Here is a 16691-nt window from a genome sequence, read left to right on the forward strand (position 1 = left end):
TGGTGTGATGATTTAAATTCAGGGAACATTTTATTTTGATTTCAACACGAACATTTGAGAGTTTCAGCTGATCTGCTTCTAGAGGTGAGAGTTCCTACAAAACAGACCAACTTGTTTATGCAGAACAGTTTTCCTGTGTGTGAAACTGGAGGCAGCAGCAACAATGAAAGCTCAGGAGAAATGTAGCTTGGCAAACATCTGCCTGGCAATCCCATTGCAAAGGCGATGGGATTTCTCATTTAGCATGCACACCGTCACTCAGCAGGAATTAGGATTTTCCACCCTGAGGGGGTTGAACTTATGTTGACATCCAGACGCCGAGCTCTTCAAAGCGCGTTTTTAATTTCCAGTTACAATAATTTGATTAACTTTACAGTAACGTGTTGTTTAATTTTATTTATAACTGAAACCATGAAGCTGAAAAATGCACTTCTCACTCCACTGCGTGTATAAGGATAATTTTTCATACATAATGGAAATACGTATACATAACCGCGCTATTGTGATTTTTTTTTTTTTTTTTTTTTTGGCAACTCTTCTTCTTCAAAAAAAACAAAAAACAGACACAATAATAGAGGGTTTTATTGCACATACAAGGCGAAAAATGAAACAGGCCAAATCCAAATTAAGAATTCTTTCTTTCTTTCTTTTAATTAACACACCAACATTTCAAATCATGAATCCTAACATCACTGTGTACAAGCAGCTCCCGCTACTACGTCATCTCCTGGCGACACCCACCAAGTAACTTCGCGCCAAGGATTTTGTGGATTTGCTTACTGACTTGACAACTAATCTGACACCGAGGAGCGAGAAAACACACCGCACCGACTATGGTAAGTCTCAAAATCCAGATATGGACCCAAACAATGAGCGGTCTGCTAAAGTAAACTCGTTCGGTGGTTTGGAATAATTCCTGTTGTTGTCTTTTAAGCTGTTTGTTGTTTTTCAGAGCGTGCACGCATGTCAGCGAGCTAACGTTAGCTCGTGTTTTACTTTAAAAGATAACCAGCAAGTGAGAGAGGTGGCTCATAAATTAGCCAGCAGCACATTACAGTCATCTTTGCTCTTTTGTGGTATAGTATTTATTATGTTGCGCGCGTTTTGTTGGGAAACCCGGGGGTTTGAATGATCTGCGCGTGTCAGGAAGTGAAAGTTGCAGATGGTGGCCCCAAACTACAAATTAAACCATTGATTTGCATCGTGAATATACCCAGGCAGCAGTGTGATGATGCTCTTTATGCCACATCCGTAGGATCTTGCTGTAAATGCCTTGAAATTAACAGTTTTCCTCCCTGGGATCTCAGGACATAAGGCGGTTCTTTGCACCAACAACAACAACAAAGTCATCGGTGCAGAAACCAGCCTCAAATGGAAGCATCAGCCCGGAGGAAAACAGCAAGAAGAAGAAGTCTGTCACCTCAGAGGATGATGCCAAGAAGAAGAAGAAAGCGTCTCCCAAGGCAAGGAGACGTTGTGATGCCGCACAGCTGTAAAGCCTGAATCTTGTAGTCTGATTGATCTGTTTAATTACGTGATCATGTTGGTTCATGTGCTGCAGGTCACAAGCCCCAAAACAGAGAAGCAGAAGGATGGCGAGAAGAAACGCAAGAAACGTGCTGTGATAGAATCTGGTAAGAATGGTTTTGCATGACCGTGTTTAATCTGTACGATTCGACAAACATCACCAAACTTAAATCTTCTTCTTATCAGTTGTTATAAGTTTCTTTTTACTTACCGTGCGTCTCCTCTTGAATGTGCATCTCTGTCTCTTTCCTCCTGACAAGACTCAGACGAGGAGCCGGAAAGAAAGCCAAAGAAATCCCCGAAAGGAAAACAGAAGACCAGCAAGGCAGAGCCTCCTCCCAAAAAGGATCCTGTGCAGTACGTGTCTGAAACAGGTATTGTGGACTAAGACTGACACTGTAGTGCAGCACGCACACACACATGCGCGCACACACAAACCGTGCCACAAATGCACCAGATTTGTTGTGCCCCAGAATTTGAATTATTGTGGCTGCGTCAGCTCTTCAACACCTGTCTCATCACAGCGCGTCTCAAGGAGGAATAAGTCCTGGCTGTTCATGCAGAGTAACTCAGTGAATGACATTTTGTTTGTGAGGAGTACTTTGTTTTGATTGTTTTCCTTTCCTGTTTTTTTTGTAGACTCAGACAGCGACAACTTCGTGTCCCTGAAGAAAACCAAGCCCAAGGAGAATGGTGTTACCAAGGCAACAAAAGCAGACGTAGAGAAGAGTCGCCCGGGGGTGAAGGAGGCGATGAAGTCTCCTGTGAAGCCTTCCTCGACCCAGGGGACGAAGGGGGTGAAGTCTCCCCCTGTGCCTGTGACCCCCAAGTCTGCCCCGCCTCCTCAGCCCAAACACACCCCCACCTCAGTGCTCGACTACTTCGGCAGCGCGAGTGTTCAGCGCTCGGAGAAAAAGCTGGTGGCCAGCACCAAACGGAAGGCTGTGAGTATGGAAGCCTTTTCCACCTGCTGTTGTCTCTGTTTGTTTCTTCTGTATTTTTTCTCCCCAAATTCTCCCATGGCTTTCTTTGAGCAAAGAGCAGGGCGTTATATAACATGAAAATGATATTGTGATATTGTAGTAGATATTGTGGGGGATTTTGGTTTCCTAATATCATGAAATAACTTAAATGTTACCTTTTCTTGCTCTTAACTGCTTAAAGTGAGTAAACTGAAGAGTGTTTGCCTTTTCCTGTTCATCATATCCACATTACTACCTGTCATAACTAATTTTCAAAAGATTCTTGTGGGTTAATATCTTATAAAGCATGAGTACAAGTTGACAAAATACAAACACAGTATCAGTATTGAGAGTATTGTGTAATTTGATTTTGTTTGCCTTGCCCTGTTTGACCTTTGTACATTGAACCTTTTGTTCATGCCTTTTTCAGCCTTTCATTAGACTTATAAACAGTGATCCTTTACAAATCCTCAAAACTAACACACCAACTCTGTAAATCAGATTGTATGTAATAATATTCCTCCACCCTTCAGCCAACTCAGGACCCTAATGACGCGGTGAATGACGAGCTAATCGCCAAGCAGCTGCAGATGGATGAGGATATGGAGGCAAGTTCACCTACACTACAGCTGCTTTTTTTTTTTTTTTTTTACTATACTGCTCATATATCAACAAAACGACTACCCGTGTAAGTATGAAACAGTTTGATCTCATCTTCATCTATCCTTGTTTCCTTCCTCTCTCCCTTTGACTCAACTCAGCTGGAGAAGCAGATCCATGAGGATGAGGAGTTTGCCAGGACGCTGGCCATGCTGGACGAAGAGCCTCATGCCAAGAAGGTGACAAACACAACCACATTAATACAAGAGGGTGGGGAAAAATGGATTCACTTGAGCTAAAACTAATCCTTTTTTTGATTAGTTTTTTAATCAAAGTTTTGATTGTATCATGATGTATGGTTTTCCTAGATGTATTGACAGTAAGGGGAATTTCGGAGCAATTTCCAGAGCAGAGGATAATTGAAAAGCAAAAATCGCAATAAATCGTAATATCAAATCGCAATACTTGTACAATTAAAATATTATTACAATACTAAGGAATACATATCGACTCAGTATCATGATAGTATTGAATCGTAAGACAAGCATATCATCCGATCTCTAATAAAAACACAAGTACTATCTGTATAGGTCTTTGTCAAGTGTCGTTTTGTGTGTGTTTGTGTTTCCACGTCCAGGCTCGTAAGGACTCTGACCAGAAGCAAGCACTAACCACATTTCCCAAAAAGAGCAGCACAAGCTCCGCTGCAGGCAGCAAAAGCAGCCCGTCAAAGACCAACGGGGAGGACAGCAAAACAGAGGACATCATCAGTCCGTCTCCTAAGAAGAACCCCGCCCCCGTGAAAACCAGCTCCAAACTGGCCCAGATGAAGAGGAAGGACGAGACAGAGCAAGGTGTGAAGAAAGAGGAGAGGAGCAAAGCACCCGTTTCACCCGCAAAAAGTAAAATCTCCCCCAAGAAGGAGCCGCTCACTCCCTCAAGCACGGAGATGAAGTTCACTCCCAAAACAGGAAGTCACATCGCAGGAACCACACCCACTGCGCTCAAAACGTCCCCCAAGAAACCAGGGGTGAGCCGCTGAAACACAGCACCTTGAAAAATGTTTAAAAATTTGTCATTACAAAGGATTACCGATGAGATAAAAGTGCAGCTGCTGTTCATGGTGAAAACAATGCTTTCTCCTCTCACTGTGCCAGAGCACGAGCACCAGCCCCGACGAGGCCGAGAAAAAGAGAGCCAACACTTCAGCGTACAGAAACTACCTCAACAGAGATGGACCACGAGCTCTGGGCTCCAAGGAAATACCCAAGGTAACGCACAACAGGATAATTGTGGAGAGAAACACCGAGCTTCAGCTGCTCAGCATTTTCCATACCAAAGTATCCATCACAAAGACGATCTTGCTGATTCACTCGCACTGCCTTTCTCTTACGGTTATTCGCTTATGCTATATTGTGGTGTGTGTTTCCCAGGGAGAGGAAAACTGTTTGGAGGGCTGTGTGTTTGTGCTGACGGGTGTGCTGGAGTCCATGGAGAGGGATGATGCCAAGTCCCTGATCGAGCGCTATGGAGGGAAGGTGACGGGCAACGTGAGCAAGAGGACGACCTACCTGGTGCTGGGCAGAGACAGTGGAGCCTCCAAGACTGAGAAGGTGACCAGCCTGAGGCCGCTGATAAACCAGGCTCACAGACTTGGGCTACATTCACACGGCAGTTGAAAGTAACCCAAAGTAACCCCTTAACAGTTAATTTCCTGTCGTCTTTTAAATTACACAACCCATTGTTTTAGAACTTTGATTTTCTGTGTTCACTCAGAAGTAGCCTGGTTTTGCCAGCTCTGCTTCTCTTTGCAAGGGAATGGGGTTAAATTAATGTTAAATTCAATAGCATTTAATAAGTGATAGCATTTAAAAATTTTCTGATTTTTTTTTTTTTTTTTACACTAAAACCTGCTCTCTATCAAGGTTGCTCACTCTTATAATTCTTTTATTTAGCCTCTGTATGTTTTAATTTCACACTTACCGTTCAGTTTTTACCTATCCATCCTGTTGCCAGTGCTTTATGCCATGCGGGCTGTTTTGCCTCGAGCTATGTTTGTGCAGTTTTGCTTTATGCTCTGTCTTCCCTCGCTGCTCAGGCGGAGAGTTTTGGCACCAAGATCCTGGATGAGGATGGCCTGTTTGAGCTGATTAGGACCAAACCAGGAAAGAAGTCCAAGTATGAGATTGCTGCTGAAGCTGAGGTCAGCACACACACACACACACACACACATCTATACACATCAGTGTACAAAGCTGCTTACAAATTGGTTTTCTAGATTGTAGCAACAACTCTCAAAGGAGGCACTTTCAGAATTATTGAGTGCAACTACATCATATATGTTAGCTTTTATCATTAGTAGAATTTTATTTTAACATACTGTATTTCTTGTTTTTCTCATGTCACACATCTAGGCATCTAAGAGTAGGACTCCCACCAGCCAGCCTTCAAAGAGCAGCCCCAAATCCCAGAAAATCTCACCCTCTAAAGGTAACTCCAGGTCACCTCACACACCCAGTCCATCCAAGACGGGCCTGGTCCAGGGCCGAGCCGCCAGGGCCTCAGGGAGCGCCACCCCGCCCGGGAGAGGCTCGGCTCCTGAGGCCCGACGGGGGCTGGGCTTCTCTTCCTCCTCCTCTCCTTCCACCCCGACCCCGTCCTCTCCATCTCTGAGCGGAGAGGGTGCCAGTCTGCTGTGGGTGGACAAGTACCGCCCTCGCACTCTGAAGGCTGTGATTGGCCAGCAGGGAGACCAGAGCTGTGCCAATAAGCTTCTCCGCTGGCTGCAGAACTGGCACAAGCACCACAGCGGGGGAGCCGCCAAACCACCAGGTAGGAGAGAGGGAGCTTGTTCATGTCTGTGTGCACATTGTCCTCATTGTACATTGTGCATTGTGCTGTGTGCTCTCAGTCTTTCCTCCATTGTGCAAATATGTAACCAAGGTGTATTTATTTTCAGTTCATTTCAGGTCATAAAAAAGACTTTAGAGTTTAGTTCTTTGTGCTTTGTGCTGTTTCTTATTATGTAGCAGCAAAATTTGGCAAGTTTGGAGGGAAAGATGATGGATCATCATTTAAGGCCGCCCTTCTCTCCGGACCCCCGGGAGTGGGGAAGACTACCACAGCTGCTCTGGTTTGTGAGGTCAGTCTGAACACACAGACACCCTCACACACACACACACACACTGTAGTCATTCTTGGGGTGCAGCCATGCTTGTAAACAACACTCTAACAGCAGAGCATGCACAAAATCTGGCAGAAAACAACCACGTCTCACACTTTGGATGCGTTCAACCTTGAGCACCCTGCCTTGAACCCATTTATCTCTTTGACCCCGTACTTCATTCTCCCTCTCTCTCCCTGCTGTGTGGTCGTGCCTGTAGGAGTTGGGCTACAGCTACGTGGAGATGAATGCCAGCTGCACCCGCAGTAAGAACAGCCTGAAGGAGGTGATCGCTGAATCACTCAACAACACGAGCATTAAGAACTTCTACACTGGTATGATCTCTCTCTCTCTCTCTCTCTCTCTTTCTGTCTCTCTCTCTCTCTTTCTGTCTCTCTCTCTCTCTGTGATCTTATACAGACTTGAACCCACACCAGCCATTGACAGATTCACACAAGTACATACAAAGGACAAGCTGCCATGTTGAAATGTGCACAGCTGCATGTGTTCGTATGTAGGGATGTCACAAGAACCGATAGCGTTGATTCCAAGTCAATGCCAAATTTCAAGAAACTTAGCAGTGCGTTTTTGTTTTTTGTTTTTTTTATACAGTATCAATAGTACTAACTGGTACTGCATCAAAGAGTAACTTCGAGGCCGATGGAGAAGGCAACATAGACAAGCCAGTGTGCAAACGGTGCTTTTGTGGTTTACAGACGTAGGGTGGAAACACATCCAACTTCACCAACCACTCTCAGTGTTTGCAGCTATTATAATAGAACACAGATTTATACTCAAGTATACGGGATATCATCTTCTCTGTGGTGTCGATTCATGGACTTTCACTGGTACGAGCATTGAGTACCAAAAATTCTGGTATCATGACATCCCCACTTGAATGTATAACTCTTGTTGTGTGTTACGTGTGTAGGTACATCTGAAACAGTGAGCAATAAACACGTCCTGATCATGGACGAGGTGGATGGTATGGCTGGCAACGAGGATCGCGGTGGGATACAGGTGCATAAACACACACCTTTTTGTTAGCATGGATAGCTTTTTTATTTTAAAAGTGCTACAAACATGAAAGACGTTGTATATCATATTTTAAGATAAGAAAGGGGCACCTGAAGTTGTCATTTAGATATCAGTGATTGTATGTCGTTACCTCCTGTGCCGACCTCTACCTCTTTGTCCCCTGTAGGAGATGATAGGCCTGATCAAACAGTCCAAGATCCCCATCATCTGCATGTGCAACGATCGTAACCACCAGAAGATCAGATCACTGGCCAACTACTGCTTCGACCTGCGCTTCCAGAGGCCCCGAGTGGAGCAGATCAAGGTACACACACACACACACTCACCCTCACCTTTACCTGGCAAAATCCTCCACCGTTACAAGTCATGAATTCTCACATTCAATCTTAAAATCTTGTTTTTCTTGAAATAAGTGGAAAACCCTTGAATGAATCCATCTTGTTTGCAGTTTTGCAGCTTCACTTGGTTCAGGAATCTAAGGATAAATGTCTTGAGACAAGGCAAAATAAGGCAGATCAGCCCTCAAAGCAAATTCTGTAAAGAAGTTGATTTGTATCAGAAACGAGAGGGATTATCTCATCCCACCAGCTGATTTTTTTTTTTTTTTAATTTAATTTAATTTTTTAAAATTTATTTATTTATTGTAACTTGTTTTAAGAAAAACAACATTTTAACGGGTGTAGATACACACCAGGATGCACTGATGATCTGTTCACTCTCACATTGTCAACAAATCCGCTCTAGCTTGTGGATCCAGTCAGATAATCAGTGTAAATCACAGATGGCGTGCAGCTTGAAAAATGACTGGAAAAAGAACTAGCAGTACTGAAAATAATACAGTCCAGGTGTCTCCTGTCACTTTGATTTAACAAAACTATTAATAATGACAGCGGCTGCTTACTCCTCATCTTTCAGCCTCATCTGTATAACCAGTGTGACACAACTATTTCTATTAAAAATGCATACGAGCTGCTTGGTACATTTATACAGTACAGGGTGTATTTTTATTACAAGAAGTGATGAGATTCCTGATCTGATTTGAAGCCAAGACTCTGGACATTAGAATTCATTCAGTCAACTTTACTTGCTCTCTATTTGTGTCCCACAATGATCCATTTTTTGCTGCCTCCCTTCCCTCTGCCTCACTTCTATGCTTTGCTCTATTTCCTCTCCTTTTCCAGGGAGCCATGATGTCCATAGCCTTCAAGGAGGGACTTAAGCTTCCACCCTCAGCCCTCAACGAAATAATCCTAGCCTCCAATCAGGATGTCCGACAGGTAAAGAAGCCAGCAGATAACAGAACCGAGTCCAAACTGAGATGGAAACACTGACATATACAGAAACATCAGTTTTTGGCTAAACCTGCCTCCCTCTACCTTCCTCCTCCACCTGCCGGTCCCCTCCTCGCCTCAGGTGCTCCACAACCTCAGCATGTGGTCGGCCAAGGACAAGGTGATGACATACGACCAGTGCAAGTCCGACGCTGCCAAAGCCCGCAAGGACATGAAGCTGGGGCCTTTCGACGTCTGCAGGAAGGTCTTCGCCTTGGGGGAGGAGACGTCCCACATGAGCCTCATCGACAAGTCCGACCTCTTCTTCCACGACTACTCACTAGCGCCGCTGTTTGTCCAAGAGAACTACCCGCACGTACGACCAGCAGCTGCTGGGTGAGAGAGGGCACACACAGTATATACTAGGGATGCACAGTGTTGGTTTTTTTTGCTCGTATCCAATATGCCAATATTATCCAACTCTTTTGGCCAGTTGCTGATTGCTGATATTGATATATGCACATACTTTTTTCCATCTAATTGCAGAGAAGACAAAGTCTCTCCTCCAGTGGAATTAACATACTGTTATGCCTACTCATCATGATGACAGATGCAGACATAAAATCCTTCTCAACATGTACACATTCACTAGAGTATTGACTTTTTAGGTATCTAGCATTTATCAGCCTATCATATCGGCAGAAATTTTCTTTTCTGGCCAATGCCAGTATTTCACCTTAAAGCTTTTATTGGCCAGTACCAATGACATGTCGATATATATATATCTTGCATCCCTAATATAAACACAGATACATAAATGCTCTAAGCCTTTTTGAGAAATGTAATGTCAGCAATAAGTCATGTAATCATGCTTACTTACTTACATTACTTATCTCAGTTACAGCGTAACATTATTTTTTGTAAGAAATGTTTGGTACTGGTCCCAGTTAGCTTCTGTGTGAAACATGTTATCATTATGCTGTTGAAGCGCCGGCTGTAAGATGTGAAGTGACGGCTAAATTATTTTGAGGGTTGCTTACTAAAACAATGACAAGAATTAAATGTTGACCGACACATCAAAGTTTAATCTGGAAGTTTGCATTAGGGTGCCCGAGCCCTGATTATGGTACACAGGAAGTTAATAATGTAAAGTAATTATCACATTACATTTAATCAGGAATAATTAGCCGTAAGTACTGTATTGCAAACGCTGCTGCTGACACACTCAAACCTGAAATCTTTCATCCCGTGTATTGATTTTATCAGCCTTGTCAAACTTCATCCTGCTTATACATGTCAGAGTTCATGTGTCTAATCGTGTTTTCCTGCATCCGTCTCCTCCCTTCAGTGGAAATCTCAAGTCCCATCTGGTGCTCCTCAGTAAGACAGCCGACTCAATCTGTGACGGAGACTTGGTGGACAGACAGATCCGCTCCAAACAGACCTGGTCACTGCTGCCAACTCAGGTAACACACACACACACACACACACACAAGCAATTTCCTCTGTTGGTGATCAGTCTGTGGGAGGGCAAAAGCTTGTCTTTGCATTGATGTCTGCTGGCTGTAATTTTTATTTCTTTCTTTTTTTTTTAAATGCACATGACAGTAAAACTTGATCTTGAACCTGTGTGCTCTGATGGAAGGTCGCCTGGGCTCACCCAGCCTTCTCTGCTGGAAAAGATACTTTGGAAGCTATGGCGACTTGAGTGTCTCACTATGATGGACACACACACACACACACACACACACACACACACACACACACACACACACACACAGCTAGGCTTTGAGGAGCTTAGGCTGGAAAGGTCCATGTCATCTTTGAAATCACATCTTGATCTATATTTCTACAAACAGGCTGCCATATAATTTTTCTCATGTTCCCTGTTTCATCTGTCTGACTTTTTTCTAAATTAAAGTCTAGCACCTTTATAGTTTGTAGTCAACATTTTTCCTGTTGTTTATAAAGAAAACACTCAAAGTAACATATTTATCAAGGTAAATACACACACACTGTAGCAGTGTTTCCCCTATCATTCTATTGGTGGGGTTTAGCGCCTTGCCAACGGAGCCTCCCGCCTCACCTGAAAGTTTGTGTTTGTGTTTGTGTTTGTGTTTGTGTTTCTTAGGCCATCTATGCCAGTGTGCTACCTGGGGAGCTGATGCGAGGCTATATGAGCCAGTTCCCCACCTTCCCCAGCTGGCTGGGCAAGTACTCGTCCACCAATAAACATTCCCGTATCGTCCAGGAGCTGGCGTCACACATGAGTTTGAAGTGAGTAACACACACCACTGTGTTGGCTTGTTTCCACATTTGCACGTTTACACATAAAAACAAGTGTTTGATTGTAGCAGTAATACCTGAGAGGTCATTCTTTAATGTGATTGTGGTTATGGTGGTCATGTGGGAAGTAGCTGAGAGTATTTTGCCTTTAGTTACCAATAGAGCTAAATGAAAAATCTTATTGTAATTAGTTTGACACTTGGTCATCTTAGGATTTCGATATAATCTCATTTAATTTGTCCAGGCCTAGTTATCGATGTGCGTGTGCATGCTGAAAAGGTTTTTGCAGGATTATAGAAACTGTAGGAAAGTTTTTGTTTAAAAAAAAAAAAAAAAAAGTAGGGGCAAACAAAGATAGCCAGTAGTTTTATTTTACATTCTGCCCTGAACCGGTTGCTGTTCCATGCTCCCCCCTCCGTGTCCCTACCTGTGAACTTCTTTCCCTCCTTTCCTTCAGGACACTGAGCAGCAAACAGGCAGTGAACCTGGACTACATTCCCTACCTGCGGGGGGCGCTGCTGAGCCCACTTCAGAAGCAGGGAGCAGACGGCGCCGGCCAGGCCGTGCAGCTGCTGGACGACTACCAGCTCATCAAGGAGGATGTGGACAACATCATGGAGATCAGCGTGTGGGGCGGACAGCCCGACCCCTACTCCAGACTGGACCCCAAGGTCAGCAGGGAGGAATGGGATCCAAATTATAGATGATAAAATACTCTGATCTCCAGTTGGTACAGTTTTGGTAATGTGTGGTGTTTAGCACGACATGTAAATACAGTGGTGATGAACACACTGACCCCCGGTTCAGATTCGGGCCTTGTCCCAGGTGTCTGGCCTCTTTTTAAAGTTAGAGACACGATGATCACATGAGGTCCTGACGTCCTGTCTCCTCCTGCCAGGTGAAGGCAGCTTTCACACGGACATACAACCGCGAGGTCCACATGACGCCCTACTCCATACAGGCGGTCAAGAAGGGCCGCCGTGGGGGCGGGGCCGAGTTTGACCTGGCAGGGGAGGAGATGGACACTCAGGAGGCCGAGGAAGAGGAGGAGGAAGGTGTCTCCACCGACGCCATGATCAAAGTAAGAAGGCTCGGACTGCAGATGACGATATGCGTCCTATTTTAACTTCTTCTGAACAGTCAAGGTTAAAGAAATAATTTTATAATAATAGTATTCCTTTAACTTAGTGCCATTCGACCCCATTCATGTTTAAAAAAAAAAAAAAAATTTAAGGAAATGCTCCAGGAAACTTACTTATGATAAAATTACTGTTTCATTAAAATTTGCACATTACTACTACATGTTTTCATTTTTTTTTTTTTTTTTTTTTTGGAAATGCCAAAACCTGTGTTAATTTCTGATCACTTCCCTTTGACTTTTTCCTCCCTGCAGCAGAAGAAGGCCAAAGCCACCAAGGAGTCCAAGACAGTGAAGGCAGAGGATTCTGGCAAGGGCAAAGGCAAAGGCAAGGGCAAAGGCAAGGGCAAAGGCAAGGATAAGAAATGAGCTCCGACCGGGAGAGGAAAACACCCAGTCTCTGTCTGCCCCTCCATACACACTCTGAAAATTGTGTCTGCACTTCCTCTTGAGGCTTGCATTGCTTCTGTCATGAGCCTTGCAGTTCAGACTGGAGAAACTGGAGTCTTAAACGGCACCCGCCCACAAACAGCCGTCTGTCCCGTTTGTGCTTCCTGTAGCGGCTCCACACCAAGCAAATGATGATCATGTCTGCTCCTCTGTAACGCCGTGTGCCTCTGCGGGGATGTCGCCTGTTTTCTGTGGTCCAAGTGTTAAGCCTGTAAATAATGTAACTGTAGTGTGAAGGACTGTTACCTTTTTTTTCCTACTAATACAGTGTAACTTCATACAACAATACTACTTTGGCTTTCTAAAGTGAACACTTTGATGAGCAGTTAACCGGGGAACATTTCCTTCTTGTACATGGAAATTCTGTAAAAAAAAAAAAAAAAATTAGGATTAATAGAGAAATGTCGAGCTGGAGTGTCAGTGACTGATTTTTCACTTTTTTTTTTAAAGGTTTTCTTGTATGTTGACTGGAAAGGCAGCCGACCTTCAGGAGGCTGACACATTACACAACAAGATTATTAGGTTCTGCTGTTTATATTTAGTAGCCATAACTTCAGACTTGGTGTTAGACTGCATTTTGTAAACATCTAATCCTTGAAATCAAACAGATCGACATCACATCACTCCACTCTTGTCCTGAAAGTAGCTGTTTCCTGCTGGAATAACTTCAGTTTGTGTCTGCATTACCTTTTCCCTTTTGTGCCTCTCAATCTCTTGACAACACTTGTATTTACACTCTGGCTGGATTGAGTCTGGATTAGCATTCGACCAGTATGGGATTTTTCGGACTGATACTGATTCCAATCATTTTTTATAATTACCTGAAGCTGCCAATAACAATTTTTTTGTGCCGATATTCTTTAAATTTGAAAAATGCTACAAGAAAACTATCGTCCCAGCAAGTCTCCTTGCAGTTAAATAACACAGTCAACAAAATTAAATACTGTAAATGCAAAATTAAAAGATGAAATACTGTCAATACAAGGTATTTTCTTAGGAGTTTGAGAATACCCTGTTTCTTATTGGAGACGGAGAAGATGGACATGCTGATATTTAAAACAAAAAAAAAACAAAAAACAGAAGAGTCAAGGCGACTAAAAAAAAAGACTAAATATCAACGACGACTATCCGATGGATTTCTGTACCTTTACACTGATACATTTTGCCACTGTGCCTGAATATTGTCATTTAATTTTAGCGGGTTATTGAAAGTGCCCAAGTCTCCTCTCTGACACCAAGCAAATTTACTAATAACTTGCAGATTAATTTAGTGAGGTGGTCTGCATTCCTCATCTTTATTTTTCGTAGAAAATGTATGTTGAACCCAGACCGACTGCTGACGCCTCAGTGACACCCTGCCAGCTACTGAGCCTTTCCCCAGGTCATGACCAGATGATAACCCTAGATCTACGAAACTGGTTCATTGTTCAGCACAGTAGCTCTTTACTGTGCCCTAACCTCAACCTCAACCCTAATCCTAATCCTAAAATTAGCCTGAAACACACACTAGAGTGTGAACCTAGATTTGCGAGAACAGGGTTACCATGTAGACAAGTGCAGACCAGATGTTACCCTGCTTGACAGGAGTTAGGAAACAGGAGAAAATTATTGCTAATCTGCTCTACCTATGTTGGCATTTACTATTTCTACAGTCACTTTGGTGAAGACTGTCCATCACTGCCTAATTTCTCAGCATTTAAAATATTTAAAATACATTTGCTGTGGAAAGTCTGACTGCAAATTTTTCCTTCAGTTCAAGATTACTTTCCATTAATGTCCAAGCAAGCCAGATAAAAATGATGATGAATGCTAATAGTGCCTGTTTTATTTTTACATTAGACATGATCATTCAGTGTGGCCTGAGGCTTTTGAGGGACAGTTCCCTGATTCTGGTTCTGGTATGAAACTGGTTCGATGACCCACCCAGGCTCCACAACAGCAGTATGATATTGCTTGCACATATATATACATGTATATATCTATATATCTATATAGATATATACATATATATATAGATAGATAGATATATAGATATACACTACTCACAAAAAGTTAGGGATATTTGGCTTTCGGGTGAAATTTACGGAAAATGTAAAAAGTTCACGCTACAGTGATATTATATCATGAAAGTAGGGCATTTAAGTAGAAGCATACACTGGTGATTTCCTCATCTCAAACAATTTCTTGAAACAAAAGCCAAAAACAGTGGTGGGTATACCACAACAAAAAATGTCAATGTCTCAATAACTTGTCATGTGCCCTTGAGCATCAATTACAGCTTGACAGCAACATCTCATGCTGTTCACAAGTCGACTTATTGTCTGCTGAGGCATGGCATCCCACTCTTCTTGAAGGGCGGCCCTCAGGACATTGAGGTTCTGGGGTACAGAGCTCCGAGCCTCTACACGGCGACTCAGCTGATCCCATAGGTTTTCTATGGGATTCAGGTCTGGAGAAAGTGCAGGCCACTCCATTTGAGGTACCCCAGTCTCCAGCAGCCGTTCACTAATGATGCGACCTCGATGAGCTGGAGCATTGTCGTCCATGAAGATGAAATTAGGCCTGTGTTGTTCATGCAGGGGCATAATGACTGGATTAATGATGTTATTCAGGTAGTATGGGCTTGTCACTGTACCATTCACAAAGTGTAGGGCAGTTCTGTACTGACTAGACACACCTGCCCACACTGTAACACCACCACCACCAAAGGCTCGTTTGGTGACAACAGTGGCTGATGCATAGCGCTCTCCTTGACGTCTCCAACATCGTTGGCGGCCATCATTTCTGCTCAACATGAATCGGCTTTCATCAGAGAACAGCACTGAGGCCCACTGGCCCCTCGTCCAGCGTAAATGCTCCCTGGCCCATGCAAGACGATGACACCTGTGCCTGGTGGTGTGGTCAGGTACCCTTGCAGGTCGTCTAGCACGCAGACCATGCTGATGTAAACGGTTTCGAATGGTCTGACGTGACACTTGGGTGCCTCTCACCTCCCTTAAACGTGCCTGGAGTTGAGTGGCATTCATCATACGGTTCCGCAGGGCACTGTTCACAATGAAGCGGTCATCAGTGTGGGATGTGGCCAAAGGATGTCCACTTCTATGCCTTTCTGTGACTCTTCCAGTCTCTCTGTATCTCTGTTGCAACCTGCTGATGACACTCTGTGACACTCTAAGCTCAGTGGCCACTTCCGTCTGAGAACATCCTGTTTGAAGCCTCGCAATGGCGAGGTGCTGCTGATCAATTGTTAGGTGTCGTCTTGGTCTCATGATGTCAAAATGTGAACAGCATAATGAGGAGGACTGTTTAAATACCAATTCTAATTGAACCAGGAAATTTATTGGTCGATTCATGGATCAAACACCTGTTGTGAATTTTGCCGTTAAGCTCCTTGTTAGAGAACAGCAACTTGTGCAAAAAGTACTGAAACACTGAACAGTTGGACATGTGCATTCAAAAGTTTACAGAAGGTTACATTAAGTTCACCTGTAAAGGTTAGAATGCATTATAGGTTCATCCTGAAATTTCACCCGAAAGCCGAATATCCCTAACTTTTTGTGAGTAGTGTGTGTGTGTGTGTGTGTGTGTGTGTGTGTGTGTGTGTGTGTATATATATATATATATACACACATATATTTTTTTTTTTTTTTTTTTTTTAAAAACAACCTGCAGCCCTGTGACTTGCCAGGTGACCACTAGGTGAGGCCCAAAAAAATCCTCAACATAAACTGAACCGTGAAGCTACAAAATCAAGTAGTAAAACCATATGGCCACAACAATGGCAAATTGATAAATATATTGAAGTTCAATGTTGCCTTACCTTATCCCACAATTTCAGTAAACATTAAAGCTGGCCATCAGAGTCAGTTCATTAGGACAGACAACCTAATCAAACTACTCTGATGTCTGAGAATGCTCTCAAGAAACATGAGTGGTAGTGCCACAAGTGCCAAAATCTGTTAAGGCATTTTCAATAAAGAGGCTTAATGTTACACAAAGAATTTTCCAAAGGCTGAAGAGAGGTTCTGGAAAGTCAGAAAATTTAAACATGGCACACTGAGGCAAAGGTGTCAAGGCCTCTCCTAAAACACTAATCTGACTGACTGATAAAATGGCTGGTAAAAAACAAAACAAAACAAAGAAACAAGTTCTGAAAAAGCCCAGAAAGCAAAAGTGCAAAATGACCAATATTTCTGAGGTGAAGATTGGTGAAAGTGGTGGTAAAATGAAAACAAACAAACAAACAAACAATATTT

General features: G+C 43.2%; 1 protein-coding gene across 1 annotated transcript; it reads left to right on the forward strand.

The window, feature by feature from the left end:
* The first annotated feature begins 706 nt into the window (after positions 1-706).
* Positions 707-12843, forward strand: rfc1 (replication factor C (activator 1) 1). The gene is made up of 23 exons (XM_030050107.1): positions 707-836; positions 1308-1463; positions 1562-1634; positions 1788-1901; positions 2167-2471; positions 3023-3097; positions 3251-3328; positions 3727-4119; positions 4247-4360; positions 4523-4702; positions 5188-5292; positions 5504-5921; positions 6119-6231; positions 6473-6587; positions 7184-7272; positions 7457-7594; positions 8472-8567; positions 8704-8957; positions 9910-10027; positions 10693-10838; positions 11305-11518; positions 11746-11928; positions 12241-12843. Exons 1-23 carry the CDS (start codon positions 834-836, stop codon positions 12352-12354), a joined length of 3594 nt encoding a protein of 1197 aa, XP_029905967.1. The 5' UTR covers positions 707-833; the 3' UTR covers positions 12355-12843.
* The last annotated feature ends 3848 nt before the right edge of the window (positions 12844-16691 follow it).

This window comes from Myripristis murdjan, chromosome 1 (assembly GCF_902150065.1).
Source record: "Myripristis murdjan chromosome 1, fMyrMur1.1, whole genome shotgun sequence".
In the NCBI taxonomy this organism is placed as follows: Eukaryota; Metazoa; Chordata; class Actinopteri; order Holocentriformes; family Holocentridae; genus Myripristis; species Myripristis murdjan.